This window comes from Maniola jurtina, chromosome 23, assembly GCF_905333055.1.
Source record: "Maniola jurtina chromosome 23, ilManJurt1.1, whole genome shotgun sequence".
Taxonomy (NCBI): Eukaryota; Metazoa; Arthropoda; class Insecta; order Lepidoptera; family Nymphalidae; genus Maniola; species Maniola jurtina.
Window position 1 is genome coordinate 3,704,033 of NC_060051.1, and position 24,649 is coordinate 3,728,681.

Here is a 24,649-nt window from a genome sequence, read left to right on the forward strand (position 1 = left end):
GTTTGTAAATTTTTGTCATCATCATCAACTGATAGACCACTGCTGGACATAAGTCTTTATAAGTGCTTCCACACGCCACGGTCTTGCGTCGCCTGAATCCAGCTGCTTCTGGCGACTTGTTTGAAAAGTCTTTAGTTTTTAAAAGCGTCCTAATACCTAACACCTTAATTTAGTCTAAAAAGGTGTGAGTAGATAGTTAAAAACTATAAAAACTTCAATAATTATTCAGCAGGTTCCTTATAAAGTATGCAAAAGTTCTTTAACGAGTTTTAAAGAACCCAAAGTCCTTAAGAGCTTTTTCTCCTTTGTCATGTAATACTTAGTATACCTACTTTTGGAAAAGGAATTTTATGGTCAAACTTCGTATTTTACTTTTATGTTTTTAATATTATGGCCGCGAATTCGTCTGCGTGAGCAAAGGAGATTTAAAAAATTCTTGACATAAGAGTACCAACCTATGTATACCAATGTATAATGTATATGTTGGTACTCTTGACATAGGAGTACCAACCTATACATAGTATGGTATCTCTATACATAGGTTGGCACTCTTATCTCAAGAAAACCAAGAGACCAAATTTTTTAAATCCTGGAGAGCCAGGATGCAAGTTATATTTATTTCAGTGTCTTTTTTCAAGATAATTTCAGTAAGGTCACAGACACACTTTCGATTTATGATATTAATATGGAAGTAGATAATTGTTTGTATTCTTGAACTATAATAATAGATGATGCCTGCAGCTTCACCTGCGTGGATTTAGGTTTTCAAAAATCCCGTGGGAACTTTTGATTTTCCAGGACAAAAGTATCCGTAATAGCCCGTCCCCGGGATGCAAGGTATTTTTGAGTCTGTACCAAATCTCAAAAAACATAATTAACTAAGTAAATATAACGTCATATTAGCAGCCACCCCCCCTTTCCTCAGATACCTACTTGGTGTGCTCCTTTCATACCTATAGGCACCCTGAACCGACAAATCAGGAAATGACCTTATTACCGATCAGGACACGGCGCCTGAAATCGAGTAAATCTTATTAAAATTGCAATTATTTGCATAAAAATTCTTCAACTGATACAAAATATTTGTTGTCGTGAGAGCAGAAATATGTAGGGTTGCCTCTTTACAGATTTGGAACGGATCATAAATTACTGAATTTTTTCTGCCTCATTTTTGAAGAGAATGCTTAGGTATATCTATCATCTACAATAAAACCAGAAGGGTAGAGTGTTTTATTACTGATCAGACCTTTACCTATTTATTTACAAGAAATTCAAAAATACGATGCATTAAGATTGCAAAATAAAAGGGACTCTGCTCTGCGTGATGCATGCTGGTATCAAAAAATTACTAACTATAAAACTAAAAATAAAAAAATTACAAATTGAGAACCTCCTGATTTTTGGAATCTGGTCAAAAAGGCACAGAATATTTAAAACTTAGTTGACATGGGACATGCTACGATCGGGGATTTCCCTAATTTTCGTGCCCTTTGACAACCCTAACACATCGCAATGTTCTTGTTAGCAAGTAATGTTTAACCTGTGTTTAGTGTCTGTACATGTCGTTATTGTTCTTTGGTATATTTCCATGCGAGGCTGGGATGATCTTGGTAGGAGTAAATAAATATTAAAATAGGACAAAATGTCTAAAAGCTGAAATTAGTTGAAATTCCACCGAAATTTTAAATTACGCTTGTACGTATATAGTTGAAAAGATAATCTACGGATATGTAGGAAGCATGTTTTTATACCAATGCAGAGTCATATTATTATATCAGCGATTCGTGTTAGAATTGGACCATGAGACTACTTTATGTACTTGTAAGAATTTTCAAAATAATTTTTGGTATTTTTTCTATGTTCTGTGTTGTATGTACATTTCGATACATTGTTCTTTGTATATTGCTATATTTCTATATTGCTCTATTGTATATTACTTATTGCTCTATTGTTTTTTGTATATACCTTATATCCATGCGAAGTTGTGAGTCGAGATGAACTTCAAGTCCTACTAAACCTTTTTACCCAACTGCGGCGAAGCCCAAAGGAGGGTTATTGTATGTACAATGCACAGTTATAACGGCTCGTGTTAGAATTGGACCATTGGACTACTTTAGGTACGAATTTTCTAAATGATTTTTAATATTTTTTCTCTTGTTTATTTCATTCCGTGTTGTCTGTAGATTTCGTTACATTGATTGTTCTTTGTACATATATCTTACCTAATATGCGGGCTGTGAGTCGAGACTCGAGATGAACTTGGTTGTAAAGTAGAGCAAGGGGAAGCAACGACCTTCATTTTGTATCCCGATAATTGATAAACAACTTGGGAATCTTAAATTTTAAGCGTATATAGCTCAAGGGTAAAGTTACCTAGTTAGACTGAATTCGAAAGTTCAACCAGCTTTTACTTAGCTGTAAATGTCATCATAATTTTAATTTATTTCAAAACGGTCTTGCAAAGTACTTTTTTTAACCCCCGACCCAAAAAGAGGGGTGTTAAAAGTTTGACGTGTATATCTGTGTATCTGTCTGTGGCATCGTAGCTCCTAAACTAATGAACCGATTTTAATTTAGTTTTTTTTTGTTTGAAAGGTAAGGATCGAGAGTGTTCTTAGCTATAATCCAAGAAAATCGGTTCACCCGTTTGAAAGTTATCAGCTCTTTTCTAGTTACTGTAACCTTCACTTGTCGGGGGAGTTATAAATTTTTAATTTACTTACACTTGTATAAAATTCATTATATAGGCGCAAACTTGACTAAACCCCAGGGATAGACAGCTATGATTCTGATGGATAGGAAAACTATGACTGACAGACATATCAACGGCTTGATCTAGAAACTTGAGATTTTTCATGTTATGTAGATTTCCTCTCCTTCTGATTTTTTACCCCAGTTACACTTTTTTTACCAAAAGAGGCGCACACGCACGTTTACATTTATTTGATTTTTTTTTCAGGAAAATTCCATTATCAGGATAAACTTACGCGGCATATTGATAGTATCACTTAGCTAGTATTTGGGTATATACCATAGTAACTACCTGTCTATATACCTACTGCGATCGTCACATGACCCCGTCTACGCACAAAACTATAGCATTTACGTCACATTATGACGTCATAGACACGATCATGGATTTCACGGTGCTTGGGTGCACCTGTGCCTTTGAAGGTGAATTATAAGAAAATACATTGTCAAGTTCAACAAGTTGAACAAGATAGGTTGTATTTCTGCCGTCCTATTTCTAAAAGGCCTAGTGGTTAACAGGGCTCTCTCCGTCACTTACTCCATACAATCGTAGTTCCAATTTCATTAGAATATTAAACAACCAAAGTCCATGAAATTTTGCAGACATATTCTAGAAACTAATATCTGTGCCTGTGGTGTTTCAAATTTTTCTAAAAATATGTAGTTTCAAAATTACAGGGGCTCAAAGATTTGTATGTGAATTTTTAAGACCGCCTAACTTTGAAACCGAATATTTTAACAGAAATCTGGAAAACCACATGCATAGATATTAGTTTCTAGAATATATCTGCAAAATTTCATGGACTTTGGTTGCTTAATATTCAAATGAAATTAGAACTACGTTTGTGTGGAGCGAGTGACGGAGAGACCCCTCTTAAGAGGTTCAGGTCAGGCTTCAGCATGCATCTGTCAGAATTAAGTTCGTTCCTTCACTGTTAAAACAAGTGACTTCTAATTACAATAACTCCAAAACGTTAGAGATGCATTCCTGAGATCAAATCCCGGACCCATTCATCCAACGTCTTAACCCAGAGGTTATCAGTTATCACCACTTACCAAAAGTGTATGGGCGCCCTTAATTTTTTTAATTTATAGACCAGGCCACTTATCAGACCTGCTGACAAGTGATGATGCAGCCTAAGATGATCGCGATTGCCTAGAATGAATCTACCTTAACCTTTACATTTTATAACCATGACATAAAATGTGGTAGTTACAATTTAACGCTTATCTTTCCCAGTACTTATCAAGTGAGATCATGGTCAAGGGCAAGTAAATAAACTCCAAGATTTTAGCGATAAAGGTAGGTAGCGTTTACATTTTAATCTCACAATCTCCTAGCTACAACAATGAGATGATCTCATTTCACCATGATGTCGTGCCATGACTTATCCTCCACAATAGGTATGCATTTAATGCAAAGATGTGATTATGGTTATTGTCATGGTAATTAACATATTGAAAAGCGGTGATTAATTATACCCCGTTAATTATTTTGTCGGACTCAATGGCGCAGTTGTAAGCGCCGTGCCTGTGGTCCTGTTAGTGAGAGGTCCCGGGTTTGATTCCCGACGGGTTGGGAATTTTAGAATTTCTAAATTTCTGGTCTGGTCTGGTCTGGTGGGTGGCTTCAGCCGTGGTTAGATACTACCCTACCGGCAAAGCCGTGCCGCCAAGCGAATTAGCGTTCCGGTACGATGCCGTGTAAAAACCAAAGGGGTATGGGTTTAATAAAAAGTGCCATACACCTTCTAGGTTAGCCCGCTTCCAACTTAGACTGCATTATCACTTACCACCAGGTGAGATTGCAGTCAAGGGCTGACTTGTATCTGGATTTAAAAAACCCCTAGGGTATGGAGGGGTAGCGGTTTCTGCGATGGTGCGTAGAAACCGATATAAGGGGTATGAGTTACTAATGAAACCCTAAATTGTTAGCAATACAGCTTTGCATGTAGGGACTAGGGAGATAAGTCTGTGAAGCCGAACAGATTAGACCAGAGCCAATTTAGAAATCATAAATTCTCAAAATACCCCTGGCGGGAATTGAACTCGGGACCTCCTACTTACAAAATTTTGCCACGGTCTTATTCTGTTTGTTACTTATTCTGCTACTCCTTTGAAACTACGTTATAAAAACATTGTTGAGCGTAAAGTAGAAAAAAGTAAAGAAGGTAGAAGGGTGGATTTTATGGGACAAGTTAAGAAGAATACTGATATAAAAAAAAAGGCTAAGGACAGTAGATAGAAGGCTTATAAACTTCTTGTGTTTCAACTTTCATAGTAACAAAGTACAAATAAAAGACTTTTTGGTTGTAAAATATAATTAAATAAGTAGCAAACTCAAAGGCCACGTGAAACGGAAGCAGTTTGACCCCACATTTTGGCTATCAGAGGTTACAAATAAACAGATGTACACTAGTGTAGAGATAAGGCGAACCGCGAAGCATGAGTTTATCTTGATTCCGAACTAATTCATAAATTAAACGTATAGTATGCGTATGCGCACGATGCTCCAAATTCAAATATCATTACAGTATCGCGTCAGTTTAAAGCGCGGGCGGACGTGTTTCGACGCAAATTAATTATACTTACCTACCTACTATACAATAATATTTTTTTCATGCCATTTATATAACAGCTATCCTATGTGGTTCGTAAACAAAAACAAATGAAATTTTTACTAGAAAATACTGATACATCTGTGTGGAAAATGCCTCTCAAATAAAAATATAAATACTTAAATCAAAAACATAACAAAAAATTAGTAGAAACAGTGAAATAAAATTGTATTAAGTGAACAGTGAATACACAAATTCAATTAAATTCAGGAGCTATCTTATAAGTTGAGTTCATCACTTCTGTCGGACAATATTTCCTAATTGGAAATGTTCTGTAAATAGATTCAAAGTCGTTAAAACTGAAATCATTCAGTGCTGTACAATCTCTGTGATTCAGAGACTTTATAATAACTGAAAATTATACCAAAAGGGACCGACTATAGTTGGAATATACAGTTCTACTCAACTGACTGCAAATTCAAAGATTCAAAACTAATTTTCAAAGATAATAAAAACATCAGTCAAAGAAGAAAAAGAAAACTAGAAACTTGTAAAAAGTACCTATATTCCAGTAGGACTTCGAAACTGGCTTGGGAAAGAAAATGTCTGTCAATTTTGACTCCTCGACATCTTCAAGCGCTACTCCCGAAGATACTCCATCATCATCACCATCACCAGGCCCTGAAACTGTGAACAAGTTCAACTGGCTGAAGCATGCAAAGAGTGCAAGGAACAACCCGTTTGTGAAAGCTCGCCCGTCTTTGGACAGAGAGAGTTCTACTGCAGAGTTGTTTTCCAGAGAAAATTCCAGTTCCGACTTTTTCCAGAATTCCACGATCAATTTGTTTGATACGGCTCCGAAGCCGGAAGCCACGCAGAGTTACGGCAAGGTAAGATGTCTGATAATATCTATGTATATTTTATTTTATCAAAGCACTCCAGCATTTGTACACAAAGCTGGTCAACCGTTAGTTATTATCAGTAAGACAATTAGGTAGGTATTTCGAAATTATTAGTTCAAAATTAAATGGTTGGTGGTACCTAGTTGTTAGAATTTGAGAGTTAAATTAAAAAAAAATAGTTTTCAGATAATAAAATTCAAAATGTTTATTCTGGCACTTGTTCTGCTTGGGATATTAGCTTCAATACAAAGGTAGATTATCTACCTTTAGGTAAAACCAAATGTGTGGCATAAAAGATAAATAACCTCTAAAAACTTAAAAATAATACCGGTATTACTAGGGTACCGGTATTAATAGGGTATTCATTATTTTCGCACAACCTTGTTGACTGTAACTTCTATTGGCCACTGGCTGATAAACGCGACTTCGTTCGCGTGGATATATAGGCACAGGTTATTAAAAATCCCGTGTGTACTGTTTGATTTTCCGGGATGAAAAGTTGCCTATGGTACAATCTACCTCCATTCTAAATTTTAGCCAAATCCGTCCAGTAGTTTTGCGTGAAAGAATAACAAACATACACACATACATACACACAAACTTTCGCCTTATAATATTAAGTGTGATAATGACTTACAATAAAAAAGTTGTGAGTTTATTTGTTTCAATTTTTCCGTTGTGGCCCTTGTGGCTTTCAATATGAAAAGTTAATACTTACAAGATAAGATTTTTGCCCTCTGCCCAACATTTTCAGCTTGTTTGTTTGGGCGCTTGCTGAAAAACAACTGAACAGAATTTATGATTTATGAATTATTTATACTTCAAGGTATTTTTAACCCCCAACCCAAAAAGAGGAGTGTTATAAGTTTGACGTGTGTATCTGTGTATCTGCCTGTGGCATCGTAGCTCCTGAACTAATGAACCGATTTTAGTTTAGTTTTTTTTGTTTGAAAGGTGGCTTGATCGAGAGTGTTCTTAGCTTTAATCTAAGAAAATCGGTTCAGCCGTTTGAAAGTTATGGGCTCTTTTCTAGTTACTGTAACCTTCACTTATCGGGGTTGTTATAAATTTTTAATTTACACTTGTTTTAAATAGTGCTTCATTTTATGAAGAGTTATGTTTAGTGGAACGTCAACGATCTTGTCTTCTTTCTTTTCTTTTCATGTTATCGACCTAATGTTGCGTTTACTGTGCAGACAACTAAGGGCTATTTAGCTATTTTTATACAAAACGTCTTCAACCTTGAAAGGAAACCGTGTGGCGCCAGACTCCTCAGACAGAGACATGTCACCTCCCCTTATCAGATTTAAATGTGCACTTTGTACCGCCACTCAGCCATCCATATACACTGCTATTATACAAGACAGTGGACACTAATGGGCATGCAATGATTCACTAGCAACTAGCTGAAAACGTTAATCTTAAATGCTAAGCTTGTATACCTAGTTGTAAGTAATTACTTAGTAGGGCGCTAAGAATGTAAAATGTAAATATTTATTATAAGATTAAAGTTTATAATAAATAGTACCTACCATTGTTGAAGACCAGGAAATGACTTGTAGGCATACAAGCAACCAAAAGCTTATTTTGCTATAATCCACCAAACCAAAGAAATCTGTATGGTGCAACATGCAGCATGCACCACCCGCCCTCCCACTGATAAACATGCAGGAAATTAATCACTATGAAACCGAAGAAAATATTAAAAAAATAGACTATACTTTGACGTAAGATTTTTTACATGTTTATTACCTGTTATCTCCCAAAGCCACCATGACCCTAGTCGCTGATCGTTCCTCCCTGTATTGGGGACAATACGCAGAGAAACTTTCAACTTTTATAAAATAACGGAGGTCTGGCATTCGCTGGCTCTAGTCCATAACAACAATGTAGTACAATCAATATAATAATAGCTCGATCACACAGGCTGCGTAAGCATAGACGTAGCGCGTACCATAGCGTTACTTATGATGTATTGAACTGTATGAAACATGGCTCACCGCTTACTTGCGTAAAGCGTGGACGTATGCGTAATCCGTTTTAGCGGCGTTCGTGCGTTTTAGGGGTTTACGTGCGTCACTACGCACGTGTCACGTGTACGCAATTGGTGTGAATCGGCCTTTAGACGTCCAAGTTCAAGGCACGTTCAAGGCGACTTCAATTTTATGAAATTAACACTACTTAAGGGGTTTTTAACACTTAGCTACTCCCTTTTAAGAAGTCTCGATGAATTTAAGATCCCTCTTAGCCGAGGCGTGCCGTGATAATTTAGACGTCATTCTGAGCTAATATTCATACGTAATATATACTTATATACATACATAAAACGTACGTAAGTTGTAACAAAGCCTTTGTTTACAATGGCTGAGCGTAAGAATATAGTGTGTTGAAGGATCTATCTATATCCATATATTTAGAAATAGAATAAGAGTATGTGGGGGTTTAGCTATACCTACAAAATGTGGGTATAATTAACTATCCATATCCATACTAATGTTATAAATGAGAAAGTATGTCGGTCTGTCTGCTTTACTAGTTAGCTAAGTAGTTTTTCAAAGTTAGCTAGTTTAACAGATTTTGTTAGGTACAGAGCTCATCTCGGGACGGACAGAGCTCATCTCATTTTTGCATGGGTGTAGTTTAAGAAATGCATAGGCTAGGTGCCTTTTAACCCGGAAAATCAAAGAGTTCCCCCGGGATTATTAAAAACCTAATTCCACGCGAACGTAGTCACGGGCGCGAGCTAGTATAGAGAATGCTCGTTTAAAATATATGAGAGTTGGTACATGATATTAAGATTACTAAGCCATGTTTCACGCTAAATCGTCCAATTATACTCTCGAAGCGATCGATAGCTCGCCAAATTGCTAAACACCTCTACAAAAGCGAGTGGCTGGATATTTTTAGCCATCTGACATTGGTATTGGCGCCTGAACAATGTTACTGCTACGAAGACTTTAAAAATTTAAGGAAAACATCAGATTAGAGATAAGTATTTGAATATTGAGTGCGTACTACGAATACATGACTGGAAAAATCTGGCGCAGGATCGACGGCTTTACATGTTCTTTGAGACCCGTTAATCTATTCTATACTAATAAATAAAAACCGGCCAAGTGCGAGTCAGACTCGCGCACTGAGACAGACAGACAGACAGACAGACAGACAACAAAGTGATCCTATAAGGGTTCCGTTTTTCCTTTTGAGGTACGGAACCCTAAAAAAGACTCCGACGGATTGAGAACCTCCTCCTTTTTCGAAGTCGGTTAAAAATCTGGCGCAGGATCGACGTCTTTACAGTTAACAAATTCTTCGAGACACTTTGTGTAATATTTTTTTGGTGTTTTATAATATGCATCGCTAATTAAAATGATAGTAAGTAAAAGACTTAAGAGGGCTCTCTCCCTTACTCGCTCCATACAAACGTAGTTCGTCTTTCATTGGAATACTAACTAATCATTATCAATGGAATTTTGTAGAAACGTTCCGGGAACTAATACCTATCTATGCCTGTGGTTTTCCAGATTTCCGTTAAAATATTCGGTTTCAAAGTTACGCGGTTTTAAAAATTCACATACAAATCTTTGAGACCCTGTCAATTTAAAACTACACATTTTTAGAAAAATCTAAAACACCACAGGCACAGTTATTAGTTCTAGAATATGTGTGCAAAATTTCATGGATTTTCGTTGCTTTGTTTCAAATGAAATTGGGACTACGATTGTATGGAGTAAGTGACGGAGAGAGCCCTGTTAATGAGTAAAGGTATTATTTACACGTGCTAGTAGTTGGTATAATATACTAATTATACATAATATTTGTGGAGTCACATATATTATATTATTATGTAGTATATACCTACCTACAACATCTAACAAAGTAGAGCTCACAATACATCCATTAAATTCAAAATAAATTGCGCATTCAGTAGGCGTGACCAGACCGCACACAGCATAAAATACATTCAGTACACCAAAGATTCAAACGCGATTCCAATGGCGTGGATAGAATTTAGAACTAAAGGCAAAAATCTTAGGCTGGGTCATTTTCTAATAATAAATTGAATGGTGATGCCCAGCGGGGTGATTCACTAACTCAGTGATCATCACTAAGTGAAAGCTTGATTTTGGTATTTGGTTGGTCTACATCAGCGACAAAAAAAAACGGCCAACTGCGAATCAGACTCCCGCACTGAGGGTTCCGTACTCGGGTATTTTTTTCCAACATTTTGCGCGATAAATTAAAAACTATTATGCATAAAAATAGATAAAAATCTGTTTTAGAATGTACAAAGAAAGCCCTTTCATATGATACCCCCTTTGGTATCTTCTTTTGGTATCTTAGTTTGAAAATTGAAACATATTTTTTTTTTTAAATGAAGTGACCACAAATTCGCGGTTTTCAGATTTATTCCTGTACTTGTGCTATAAGACCTACCTACCTGCCAGATTTCATGATTCTAGGTCAACGGGAAGTACCCTATAGGTTTCTTGACAGACACCACGGACAAACAGACAGACAGACAACAAAGTGATCCTATAAAGGTTCCGTTTTTCCTTTTGAGGTACGGAACCCTAAAAAGTCGTAGAAACCTTCAATGTATTAAAACAAAATAATATGTCAAATGCGCTTAATATTGCTATCATTCAGTGATGATCACTGAGTCAACGAATCATCCCCCTGTATAAAATAGTTGGGAGTATGATTACTGCATAAATAAGAGACTCTACACTGTGGCACATTATACCTATCTAACCAATAGTAGGGTACATAACCACCACTTTATTGGGCCATAATGGGATTTAACACCTATTCGATGATCGGATTTAGCACCAGAGCGTTGTCTTCTAACCATGGACTAAGACGTGTTTTAGTACCTACCTTATCTACCGCTCCACAATGGTACTCATGAAGATCAGGGTATGTACTATCACACTAATATTATAAAGGCGAAAGTTTGTGTGTATGTATGTGTGTGTGTTTGTTGTCCTCTCACTCAAAAACTACTGAAAGGATTTGGCTGAAATTCAGAATGGAGATAGATAATCAAAGGTGGATTAACATTTAACACATAGGATATTTTTAACCCGGAAAATCAAAGGGTTCCTACAGGATTTTGAAAAATCTAAATCCATACTTTTTCATAACTTGCTGACACCCGCGACTTCATCCACGTGGATGAAGTCGCGGGTGTCAGCTAGTTATGAAAAAGTATGTCTTATCGAGATTTACATTTTTGTTCCGTTTGGGAGACCCTGGGGCCAGGGAGTCTTAGTGCTAAATTTTTTTACGAGACATTTCATCGCGATTAATGCCCTCATCTGGTGAGGGCTGGCTCATTTTATGCGCAAAGGATCAGTCTGGTTTCCAGCGCGGAAATGCAGGCAGTATTCTTGGCACCATTCCACGCGGGCATGCTTTGTACAATAATTGGATTAAGCTAGCTATAAGTAAGTTTTATTGTAACATTTTCGATAAAAAAAACTCTATAAAAAGTATAAAAGCAAAATAATTACTCATTTTTGACAATCGCCCCATTAGAAGATTTTGAATACTTACATCTTGTATTATAGCAAAGTATCGCAGCAATCCTACGCCTCTGATCTCGTGGTAAATGACGACAATAGGGCCCTAACCTGAGCCCTAACTACGTATAGTATGCGTAGTGCGTATAGACCACTCAAGGTTGAATTCTCTGTGAGTATGCGACAGGTCGAGATGGCAATCGGAGTAGGGACACCCCGCACACCCGCACAGCCTAACCCATGCGGGATAGCGCGGGTGCGCTATACAAAAAATGATAGTGGTGATAATAATTAGTGGTTCCAAACGCGCCCAAGTCTGAGAAGAGCCCACGACAAACTCAGCCGGGTATTCTTTTTTTTTTTACTATCACCACTTTACAAAATCACTTATAAGTACATTAGAACTATCAAAGCTGTTTGGCAACTTATACCCAAGCTTTCTTATCATATAAATAATCCTTTAGGCACATTGTAATCAGTTTACGTTTTATGAAAACTTTGAACTTGTTGTTGAGTCAAGTATGTTACAATTTCAATTATAGCACACAGCAGTCAGCACAGACATCTAACATCTGCTACCATTTTGTGGTTGATTTACAAACAAATCCTTGTTTAAAACGGATTTGCTCACACGGTTCTAATTATAACTTGTCCGTTGATGATTGTGTACCTCATCTATTGCACCCATTTTTATTAAATAACGAGCAAACAAGCAGGCGGGTCACCTGATGTTAAGTGATTACCGCCGCTCATGATTTGCAGCACCAGAGGTACCGCGGATGCGTTGCCGGCCTTTCTATTTGTTGGTCCGCCCCTTGAATAACCCCACGTTGTAATCTAGTGAGAACACCGCCGATGGGAGTTGATTCCACAGTTTGCATGTGCGTGGAAAAAAGGATCTGGCACAACGGGCGGTCGAAGTGCACCAGGCGCCCAGGTGGTGAGGGTGAAATTGCTTGCGTGTGGTGATTTTTCTACCGTATGAGTACGTCCGTGGCCATCATTGACATATGTATTATGACTCTGTAGCGGTTGCCACATTCGCAAGAAGATGTCGCTTCTAAAATACAATCAATCAACAACGCTCGATACATGAACCCCAGCCTGATAACTCACGACCCACGGCCTAGATGGCAGCACGGGTAGCTTAATTGAAATACAAGGAGAAACACGCAACTTTCAATCGCATTGACAGAGCGTTTATCAAATTGCACTATATATATAGAAGTTTCAACGTACAACCGTCGGCCCAGCTGGCGCTACCGAGTACGACACCCGTTCGGTGGGGAAATTTCCCTATTGGTACGGTCGAGCACACAGCCACAGCTCCCGTACAACTCCATTGCAGTGGTACAAACAATTGGAGTAGGTGAACTAAACGAGCTTTCATTTTGTTTCAGGGTGTCTCGTTAATAGGATGGCATCAACGCACGAAGTTAGAAAGAGTACTTCTAGTCACGACTGCTGTTCTCCTGGTAGCGACCTTACTCACCACTGCAGTGTTGCTGACAATGCGGGGACCTTCGTACATACCCGTGCCGCCCTGCTACCAGCCTGAACCAAGAGGTACTTGCTCTATTTTAGCCTAATACAATAAGTCATATTACGGGAGCGCAGTGAGCGATAATTTTTTGTTTGTTTAATATTCGCAGACATTACACACCTTTAAGAGGGGTCTCTCCGTCACTCACTCCATACAAACGTAGTTCCAATTTCATTTGAATATTAAGCAACCAAAGTCCATGAAATTTTGCAGACATATTCTAGAAACTAATGTCTATGCCTGTGGTTTTCCAGATTTGTGTTAAAATATTCGGTTTCAAAGTTACGCGGTCTTGAAAAACATACAAATCATTGAGCCCCTGTAATTTTAAAACTACATATTTTTAGAAAAATCTAAAACACCACAGGCACAGATATTAGTTTCTAGAATATGTCTGCAAAATTTCATGGTCTTTGGTTACTTAATATTCAAATGAAATTGGATCCACGATTGTATGGAGTAAGTGACGGAGAGAGTCCTGTTAAGAGCATTATGGAGAATTCTCACACATGCAGCTTTTCTTTCACCGTCAAAGAATAAAATGTATACTATAAATAATAAACATGAATCATATTATAATGTTATACGTATAATGCTCACGTAACGTTCAAGTATGGAGTAACCCAACCTCGAGGTTAAGGGCGTCAGCATTGACCTTGGGTTTGCAGCCCTGACTGAATTACTGTAAACATAAACCTCGGGTATTTATTGTTTGCAGTATTGTGTGGTATTGTGTTACACGGGGAAATGGCACGTATTGCTTACTTTGCCGGCATTAATTTGGGAATGCATTAAAATTCAACGAAATTATACCAAAATACACATATTATTTGTAGATAATTATGTTGTAAACGTGCAACATTAGTTGTCATTCTAAGGGACAAAATAATAAAGTCAAACAGCACAAACTCGACTACTACCGGCGAACTGCCGATAAAATATAGTAAGTTTAAAATTGTTTTTCTGCCACTCGGTGTATTTTAACATTGTACTAATTATATTTATATTCATCAACTCGGAATTTGTTCCTTTTTAATTTGCTCGATACAATAGCAAAAAAATATTTGGAGACCCCCCACTTTTTTGGATGTAAGGACATCCGTCAGGCCGATTTTTTTCGTACAAAATGTAGCCTGTCACCTGGATTTTAATAACGAAGCGATTTACCTACCTAATTCATCAAAATCGGCTCAATAGTTTATGAACTACGGTGGAACACACAAATACAAACCTACATACATACATAGACTGCTAAAATCTTTCCTTTTAGCTTTGCCGTAGTCGGATAAAAAGAACTGTTTGAGTTTAGAGATTCTGTACCAACCGATTTAGCATTCTGCTATGACACGATGCACGTAGAAACCGTTTGACCATTTACTTAGGGTATAAAAGTGATTCTTTGTGAATTAAATTCAATTCAAATTCAATTAAATTAAATTCAAATTAAATTAAATTCAAATTCAATTAAATTCAATTCAAAAAGAAATCGCACAATATTTAACGCTGGGTGCCGTAAGTAGATACGAGTAGGTACGTATACATACGGGTTGTAGTAAGCCGAAAATCAATGGTCGCGCCCTTCGTCTCAACTCTCAAGGTCGCGTAATCGCGTTACACAAAAAAATAAATCTACGGGAACTATTGTCGCCAACTCACCATCACTCGAAACAAATGATGGGTAAACTTTTGTTTCTGTTGAGATAACAGCTAGGCCAGCCGCATAGGTATTCAGAAATCAGACAAGATAAAGTTTAAAACTAAAACCCGACTGCGATCGTCTAATAAACGCTAAAATATTATAGTAAAATTGTTTTTCTGTCGCTTGGTATATTTTAATGTTGTAGAACATTTACATTTATGAACTCAGAATTTTTCCTCTTTTGTTTGACATCCCACTCGATACAATAGCAAAAAAAAATATTGGAGACCCCCACTTTTTGTCATGTAACATCCGGTAGGGTAAGTTTTTTCGTATAAAGTGTAGCCTATGTCACCTGGACCTTTACGACGAATCGATTGACACCTCATTCATCAAAATCGGCCCAGTAGTTTAGGCGCTACGGTGGAACACACAGAATCTGGATACAAACATACATACCCACATACAACAAACATACATACATAGACTGCTAAAATCATAACTCTTCCATTTGGCTTTGCCGCAGTCGGATAAAAATACGGGAGACAGTGTTTTACATAGATATTTTCATTAATACCTACTTATTGTTTGATGAAACAGCTTTTAAAAGCTCTTCATTTTGTGACACAAATGTGTGAAAACCTTTATATATTAACATAATATTACATTTAAGAGGGGTCTCTCCGTCACTCGCTTCATACAAACGTAGTTCGTCTCTCATTGGAATACTAACCAATCATACTCAATGAAATTTTGTAGAAACGTTCCGAGAACTAATATCTATGCCTGTGGTTTTCCAGATTTCCGTTAAAATATTCGGTCTTAAAGTTACGCGGTCTTAAAAATTCACATACAAATCTTTGAGCCCCTGTAATTTTAAAACTACATACTTTTAGAAAAATCTAAAACACCATAGGCACAGATATTAGTTTCTATAATATGTCTGCAAAATTTCATGGACTTTGGTTGCTTAATATTCAAATGAAATTGGGGCTACGATTGTATGGAGTAAGTGACGGAGAGAGACCTGTTAACTTGTAATTCCGTTCGGTTTCGGCTACGCGGGTATGGGTCTACGCATTACCGCACAAGGAAAATATTGTTTCTACTGAACTAAACGTCAGGGTTTGGTTTTGCACGCCAGCTCCGGCTGAATTTGGATAAAATACGGGAGCTTTGTTTACCCTACCCCGTATTTTATTTTCACAATTACGGGTTGCTGTACTATCATACCCGGAAAAACGGGGTAACCCGTAAAATACGGGGCATCTGGTAACCCTAGTAGATAACGCCTAGTTTATACCAATCCAATATTCATTTGTCGCCCACGCACTCGCGCGCCCTCTGCCCCGCCCAGTATTATACGGTTATAGCTTTCGTATTGCAAACATAAAACAATTGACACAATTACTTTACTACTCCAATTGTTTACCTACTTCTGTAACTGTTTGTTTCAGTTACAATCTTGTTTCTTTAGATTTAATTCGGACGCTGCCCGTTCAGTTTAATTTAGTATCAATCTAAGACAAAGCCCATTCAATTTAATTTAAAATCAATCCCTTTCAATTTAATTTAAAATCAATTTAAACAAAGCATCCTCTGGCAACAGGTGTTTGAAAGTTTCTGCAAAAAATTGCGGAATTTTTTGCAGAAGCTTTTTGCATAGTAGTAAACACTCGCAGCAAATCAACTACAAGAAAACTACAAGTTTCATATACCAAAAACTTGCAGAAATTGACAATGATTTCGTTAAGAAAACTTGCCAGTGGCATGGCCACTCTTTCAAGTGGTGACTCTTTAATCTAGACGCACGGCACTGTGTCAGCCAAGTTCTGAAAAAAAAAACTGTTTCTTTAGTAATGTTCGTTTTTGTAATTTAAAAGTAATACACAGAAAACTCTATACAAAATATGGCAAGCAGTTGCAAAAGTCATCAAGGGAATATACTTATGTATGTATGTAGTGTACTTCGTGTACACGACGTCTATTTGGTATAATAGCCCGAATGAACTTTTGACACAAAAAAACGCATGCATACAAAGTATTTACATAACCAAATACATAGGTATATCTGATATTATTCCCCATATTTAAAAAAAAAATTAATCTTACCTGCCTACCTAATATTTTTATTAATTTTGTCTTACATGGGAAGCTGGAAGAAATTTTTATTTAGAGATGTAACTTGACTATTCCCTAATTTATATATTTACACATCTCATTCTTTTCATATTTAAAAAAAATATTTACAAAAATAAAATAACAGAAATAATAAACAAATAACAAATAAACAGAAACACAAAAAAATTAATAACAGAAACAACAGAAAAGAAAATGACTTGATTTATTATTATTTTGTAACTTTAATTTTGGTACATGACAAATAAATAATCTTTTTTAACCTTTTTCCAGAAAGCGACGTCTGTCTATCAAGTTCCTGTATCTATACGGCAAGCGAAGTGATTCGAGCATTGGATGAAACCCAGCATCCTTGCGATGACTTTTATGAATTCGCCTGTGGAGGGTGGATAAGGAACAACCCGATACCTGAAGGGAAATCCACTTGGGGCATCTTCAGTAAGATTGAACTGCAGAATCAACTTATCATCAGATCTGCTATAGGTAAGGGTTTGGCTGAATGTATATTTTATCCATTCAGGATTGGAAAAAATGGATATTTTTTGTATTAGAAAAAGTATTTCAATTTGTTGGGCAAGTCATTGCTATTCCCAAGCTACTCTACTGCTTCTGTCTACTGCTACTACTGAAGTCTACTGCTGGATATTTGTCTCTTACAACAAACCTCACAGAACATGATATTGTGCCCTTTTATGTCCAGTAGTTCCACACAATTTTAAATTGTTCGTCTACTAAGTTAGCGGTCTTTTTTAATAAGAGTGTTGTTAGGTTTTCTGGTGGGAGGCTTCGGCCGTGGCTAGTTACCACCCTACTGTCAAAGTCGTGCCGCCAAGCAATTTAGCGTTCCGGCACAATGCCGTGTAGTAACCTAAGAAGTATGGGTTCCAGGTTAGCCCGCTTCCATCTTAGACTGCATCTCACTTAACACCAGGTGAGATTGCAGTCGAGGGCTAACTTGTATCTGAATAAAAAAGGTACTTATTACATAATTTAATTTTTTTCTTTATTCTTTATTCTTTCTTTATTTGCATTCATGTCTTCATCATAAAAAATATTATTACAACATGAAGCCCCGTCAGGGCGCTGCAAAGTATAACATTGGTGATTAAAACAATTACAATTCTACTGTTAACAATTATGAAAATTATGAAATGTAAATAACAATTTTGAGTTAATTAAATGGTAGGTAATTAATTAAAAAATACAATGTCACGTAATTTTTTATAGTATTAGTATTTATCTTTATGGTAAGAATTCATATTTATGTAAATCGTTACGCTTAGTAAAAATCACTTTTGTCATAGCGAGTGAAATAATTGAAATAAACAACTAAGTTCTTACTTACTTGATATTTACGACATAAGTTTATTTACCGCTAGTAAGTACTAAGTACCTAATTAATATGATATTTTACTATGATATTAAATGAAACGTACTTAGTTCTTATTGACCGTTAAATATACATTTAATTGGTTGCTTTACATAAACTTCACTTAACTGTGACGTGTTTAATGAGCATCTATAAATAGTTACATAGGATAAGGTAATCAGCTACAGACATTATTATCACTAAAAGCTAATGATAAGTGAAAAAATACCATGCTATTACGCTTTTCCCTTTTTTGAATGGGCACTAAAGTATAAAATCACTATAAAACGTGTTTGATAAAACATATTGTAACATGGCAAAATATGAAGTATGTATAGTGCCGACTGGTCGAGATGGTAATGGGGGTATGAGGTGGGGTACCCTATATCGCTTGGCGGCACGGCTTGGCCGGTACCGTGATAAACAGCCACGGCCAAAACCCCCACCAGACCAGACTAATTTAATTTAGGAAAAACTAACGTTTATCGCGCCTTATTTAACTTAATTCTTGACTTAAAATTAATATCGGGCACTCACTTATCATAACTCTAATTTATAGTTATACCTCGTTGTACCATAAGATATTGAGTTTGACTAAAAGCTGTCAAACTTCGCATGGAAATACGTAATCGATTCTAGCAAATCCATTTCACGCATGTGCAATTTGAGTTATTTGCGGAACCAATAAGCATGTGATTCTGGGTTGATACTAGCTGTTGTTTGCAACTTTGTCCACATAGAATTCATCTATTTATTTTTATACTCAAAATCCAATTGTTTTACGTGGCACTAAGATAATATCTTTCTCTGGAAAAAGTAGAACGTAGGTAATGAGTAATCATAAGTAATCTTTATTCATGTGGTACTCAATTACAGAATATAATCATATTAGGTTTCCATAATGGGCCTCGTAAGAAAGCTCAGAGCCACTCAGTGGGTGATGGAGAGAGCTATTCTTGGAATTTCTCTTCATTATCAAATTAAGAAGGCGGAGATCCGTAGGAGAACCAGAGTAACCAAGCAAGTTGGTAAGCTGAAGTGGCAATGGGAAGGGCAAATAGTTTGAAAAACCGATAGACATTGGGGTCCAAAACTATTGGAATAGGGACCACGCAACGAAAAACGCAGCGTTGGAAGACCCCCACTAGACCGACAGACGACATCAAACGAATTGTAGTGGGCCGCAAGAGACCTATGTCTGGCAATGGACGTAGCGGTGAAACATAACATAATATAAACAAACAGACACTTTTATCAATAATTTAGAGGTTTAAATATGTAAGTAAATAAATGTTATTAACTGCTCTGCAAAACCAAGTGTCAAATTTTTAAACCAAACAAATTACGTGATGACAACCGAATTCACAATGAGTCTCTAATTTGATAATACTACGAACTTGTTCAAAGTCATGGAGAATCTATGGATACAATATTTAAAGCCATAGCAAACAAGGTGCTTTTAGCATCAGCGTTCAGTGATTTAGTTGTTTTTTGAAAGCTCGATGCTGAAACACTTCTCTCCGCGCATATACAATCTCCAGTCGAAGTGATCATGTCGATTTTCAGAAGCTCGATACCGCGTCGTTTCAGTATAGTAGGCGAATGTAAAAAGTCGTCAAAAAGCGATGCAGCATCGATGCAGTCGCAAGATCGCGGTTGCTGATCCGAAAAAAATCATGTCTGCTATGGCCCTCACAGCTACACACTATACTTAGATAGAAGTACGAGAATTAGAGCGTGCGACGTGCTAAATAATAAATTCAAGAAATTAGTGTACGGCAGCGCTATACAATGTTGTTGGACAAAATAACAATTCGTATTTTACGTTTCATTGTGTATGCTGGCTGACTGACTAACTGACTGACTGATTGATCTAAACGCACAGCTAAAACCACTGCAATGATCTAGATGAAAGGCGTGCAGACAGCTAAGAATTTTTGAAAGAAACCCTAAGGGTATATAAACATTTCATTTGGAAATCTGGGCTAGTTTATTGATTGTATTTTTTTTTTTTTTTTTTAAATGGAATTTTTTTAGTATTGAAAATATTACAATAAAACTTAAAGCTAGCCTTATCTAATTACTATATAAATCATGCCCGCGTGGATTGATTGTTAAATTGTTAAGAAGTAGGTAACTTAAAAATTAAATGATATGCTGGGGGTTTCAGAGAAAGTCAACATAACCGACCCATCACGACCAGACGCAGAAGGCAAAGCGCGTGTTTACTATGACGCCTGCATAGATACTAACGAGACAATCGAGAAGTTGGGAGAGAAACCTCTCATCAACATTATCAAGAAGTTAGGGGGATGGCACATACTTTCTAACACCATGATCAAACAGCATAAATGGGACCTTCAGAAGTTGCTGCAAGATGTACAAAATACGTAAGTTTTCCGATTTAGGCACTTAATTTAGAAGTTCCCATCAGAATTTGTCATATAAATTTATATTGAAATTCGGAATTTACTACAAAAATACATTGCTGGGGCTTTGCTAAAGTACTGGAATCCTAAGGGCAAGCACAGTGATTGGGACAGTGAAATATCACCGTCCCAATAAATTACGAAAATTATTTTTATTCGCTGAGTTTATAGTTTTCTTGCTGCATTTGTGCATTTCAGCCAATAGCAAAAGTATAGGCGATCGGAGAATCTAAGCTCTGGGATGGCGGTCATCACCTTACAACATTCAAACTAAGGTGCTGGATCTGCTGAGTCGAAATAAAATAGGAAGTGTGCGTGATACATAAAGTTATTTTACATTATCTACGTGTTACATGATGGCGAAGGAATGTATTTTTTATACCGAATCATTTCTCTTAACATTTATATAGCATATATCTATGATAGCATAGTGCCCTCGTCTGGATGATAGCTGCTGTAGACATATTTGCCCCATTATCTGTTCTACGCTTAATTAGTCTTATTAGCAGTTACCGGATACGAGAAATCATTTTATATACGCACTCAGGGATCATAACTGAAGACGATTGTAATCGTTATAAGTCAATTGTATTGGAATTGATTAATTGCAGTTTAGACAGGTTTAGCTAAAATTATTGTTATTGTTTAGCAAACCAAATTATGTTGTAAACGATATGTGTATTTTGAATTACAGATACAATTTGGGTGGACTTTTTAACTGGGCGGTTACAGAAGATGACAGAAATTCATCTAAACACGTTATTGTAGTAAGTACACTCTTGTAATTTCTCTTCTTCAAAAAATAATTAGACTACTATCATCATAGATCCTAAACAAACGAAGACCCGGTGAGAGGGTTTTCTCTCACTATTTAAACTCCCATCCATATCTAAGATCACTCGAAGGTCAAACAAATTGAATGCACCACATCGAATTCTTATTTAAGTAGACTATCACATCAATATACTTGATGTGTTTGATAACAATGATGTTGTAAAACTAAACTAGATCACACAAATCAATAATTTTCATACAAAAATTGTAAAATTTACAGCTCGATCAAGGCGGTCTAAATCTACCAACACGTGACAACTATTTGAACAAAACAGCACACAAGAAAGTTTTAGACGCATACTTAGACTATATGACAAGAATATGTGTGTTACTCGGTGCTAATAAAACTGAGGCACGCGAACAAATGAGCAAAGTCATCAAATTTGAGACTGATCTGGCAAATATAACTATACCTTCAGAAGATAGGCGGGATGAAGAAGGGTTATACAATCCGTATACAATACAGCAGTGGCAGAAAGTTGCTCCATTTCTCAATTGGTCTATGTTCTTTAATGACGCATTCAAGCTAGTTAATAGAACGGTAAGTGTATTCACTATTATAGAATCAAAACCCATTAGTACAAAATTTTGACTTGTACATTTTATCACACGTGCAAAAAATATGGAAAATGATTTGCCAAGTCGTATTTGTGACTATTTTCTATTCTATTCTATTTTCTAAGGGCTGAAAACCAATACTAGTACGTACTACTTATGTTAGTAATAAAAAAATTAAGACAAACTTGTATAACTTAAAATGCTGTTTTTAGATTTCCGACAATGAAACAATAGTAGTATACGCTCCCGTATATTTCAAGAATCTTACAAAAGTCTTGAGAAAATACAGTAAAACGGAAGAAGATCAGAGGTAAGCTGCATATATTTTCAAACGGTATGTTCAAAGAAGATTTTCAAAAGAGATAAGTTTTGAAATAATAGTTATAGTGAGATATACACTCTTTACTCCAGTATCGTTTGTCTGAAAAATACAAGACAGATTTTAAGCTATGAGACTGCAACTCACGACATGACATTTTTAAAGTTATCAAATATCTATTGCAGCAGGTAAAGATAGTAGTGTATTGAGAATTTGGTTCTCCACTACCGTGCACCCAGATTTGCTTGCGTAAGTAATATTTGAATTCTTTTCCTTTTGCAGGACTATCACGAGTTACATGATGTGGCAAGTGTCGAGATCTCTATCGACGTATCTATCCAAATCCTTCCGCGACGCGACCAAGATATTAAGGAAAGCGCTGTTTGGATCTGAAGGCACGGAAGAATCTTGGAGATACTGTGTTACCGATACCAATAATGCTATTGGTAAGAACAGTTTAATTTTGCGACTATTCGTCTTCATAAGAACTAGAAACTATTTTCCAAATGTAGAGCTAGTAAAATATATCCAATATCTGGCTTTAAAAATAATCATTCTTAACTTGTTAAGCGATTTGGGTCATTAATGCACACAAAAATTCGTTGTAATTTTAACTTGGTGGTGTTATACCATTCCCTAATCAAATTAAGTGAAAGCAATAGAAGATTGACGTATTTTTACTTGATACGCGATGTATTACCGTCTTTTAAAGTGTAAAAAATAGATTTACTTAAAATGTTATTTGGTGATATATGAAAGAGTGGCACTAATATGAAAGATCTTATAAAATGTAAATATTTCCTAGGTTTCGCGGTAGGAGCGATGTTTGTTCGAGAAGTATTCCACGGTGAAGCGAAGACCCAGGGCGAGATCATGATCGACAACATCCGAGCGGCCTTCAAGCGACATCTCAAGGAATTGGAGTGGATGGATGCTGAGACGAGGGAAGCGGCCGAAACTAAAGCTGATGCTATTACTGATATGATAGGTAACGTTGATAAAACTGAATAAAACTACTGATATTGTAAGCGATATTGATAAATCTGAGAATAGTGAGAATGGTAGTAACTAGTAATGCATGATGAAGTAAAAAACCAGGTTGATATCATGATAGAAAACATTTGAGAGGCTTTCAAGAGACATCTCAAGGAGCTAGACGCTAAGACGCGGGAAGTAGCCGAAACTAAAACTGATGCTATTACTCTCATGATTGGTAATGGTAATAAATCTAAGAGTAGTAGCAATACTACTCTTACATTTATTAACACTACTAACTTTATTACTCTTAGATTAGAGTAATAGGTTATCCTAAGAAATCTAAAAATAGTAAAGGTGGTGAGTTACCAAGTAGGTAGCTAATAAGAAAGTAAAACAAAGACCCAGTGCAAGATCATGATGAACATTTTATCTTTCAGGTTTTCCAGACTACATCCTGAACAAAGATGAATTAGACAAGCAGTACGAAGAACTAGAAGTGAAGCCTAACGAATACTTTGACAATAATATCGCCTTCAACGTTTTCAGTCTCAAACACGATCTAAGGAAGTTGGACCAACCTGTTAATAAAACTAAATGGGGTAAGCGATTTTTAATATGGTCTAAATAAAATATAATTTTGAATTTTCTTCATTGTGCCATTTAAATTCATGTAGAAGTTTGTTTGGATGTTTTGATGGTACTGCAAAATGATATACTTAAAGTATTTTATTCAAATCAAGTTATTTCAATCATCAAAAAATGAGGGTCAGGACCTCCTTTTATTGAATATCACAATAATGAGGGGGTTTTCTTAGAAATGGTACTCATCTCACAAATCCTTCCACAATTATTCAATCTGCAATGGAATCTGACGTTTAAAATTCGTTGCAGGCATGACACCATCAACAGTCAATGCATACTACACTCCAACAAAGAACCAGATCGTTTTCCCTGCTGGTATTCTGCAATTGCCCTTTTACGACGGAGACAATCCCAAAAGTGTGAACTATGGAGCAATGGGAGTCGTTATGGGGCACGAATTGACTCATGCGTTCGATGACCAAGGCCGAGAGTATGATAGGTAAGATAAAAATTTATAACTGAG

The 24,649-nt window shown here is 36.4% G+C and overlaps 1 protein-coding gene across 4 annotated transcripts in view; it reads left to right on the forward strand.

Annotated features, from left to right (window-relative positions):
• The window catches only part of LOC123877232 (endothelin-converting enzyme homolog), a 33,888-nt gene that overhangs the window by 6,734 nt on the left and 2,505 nt on the right, over positions 1-24,649 (forward strand). For 2 of the 4 annotated variants that reach the window (XR_006798534.1, XM_045923786.1), the window contains exons 1-11: positions 5,719-6,199; positions 13,137-13,302; positions 17,331-17,540; positions 20,597-20,816; positions 21,550-21,622; positions 21,910-22,230; positions 22,460-22,557; positions 22,849-23,012; positions 23,372-23,554; positions 23,982-24,143; positions 24,436-24,625. Coding sequence is in view for 3 of the 4 variants with exons in the window: in XM_045923786.1 (XP_045779742.1) it covers positions 5,912-6,199; positions 13,137-13,302; positions 17,331-17,540; positions 20,597-20,816; positions 21,550-21,622; positions 21,910-22,230; positions 22,460-22,557; positions 22,849-23,012; positions 23,372-23,554; positions 23,982-24,143; positions 24,436-24,625 (2,075 nt within the window). In the remaining variant the exon portion in view is untranslated. Of the gene's footprint in view, positions 1-5,718; positions 6,200-11,019; positions 11,132-13,136; positions 13,303-17,330; positions 17,541-20,596; positions 20,817-21,549; positions 21,623-21,909; positions 22,231-22,459; positions 22,558-22,848; positions 23,013-23,371; positions 23,555-23,981; positions 24,144-24,435; positions 24,626-24,649 lie in introns of those variants that run through there. The other 2 variants (XM_045923788.1, XM_045923787.1) reach the window with 2 other exon arrangements.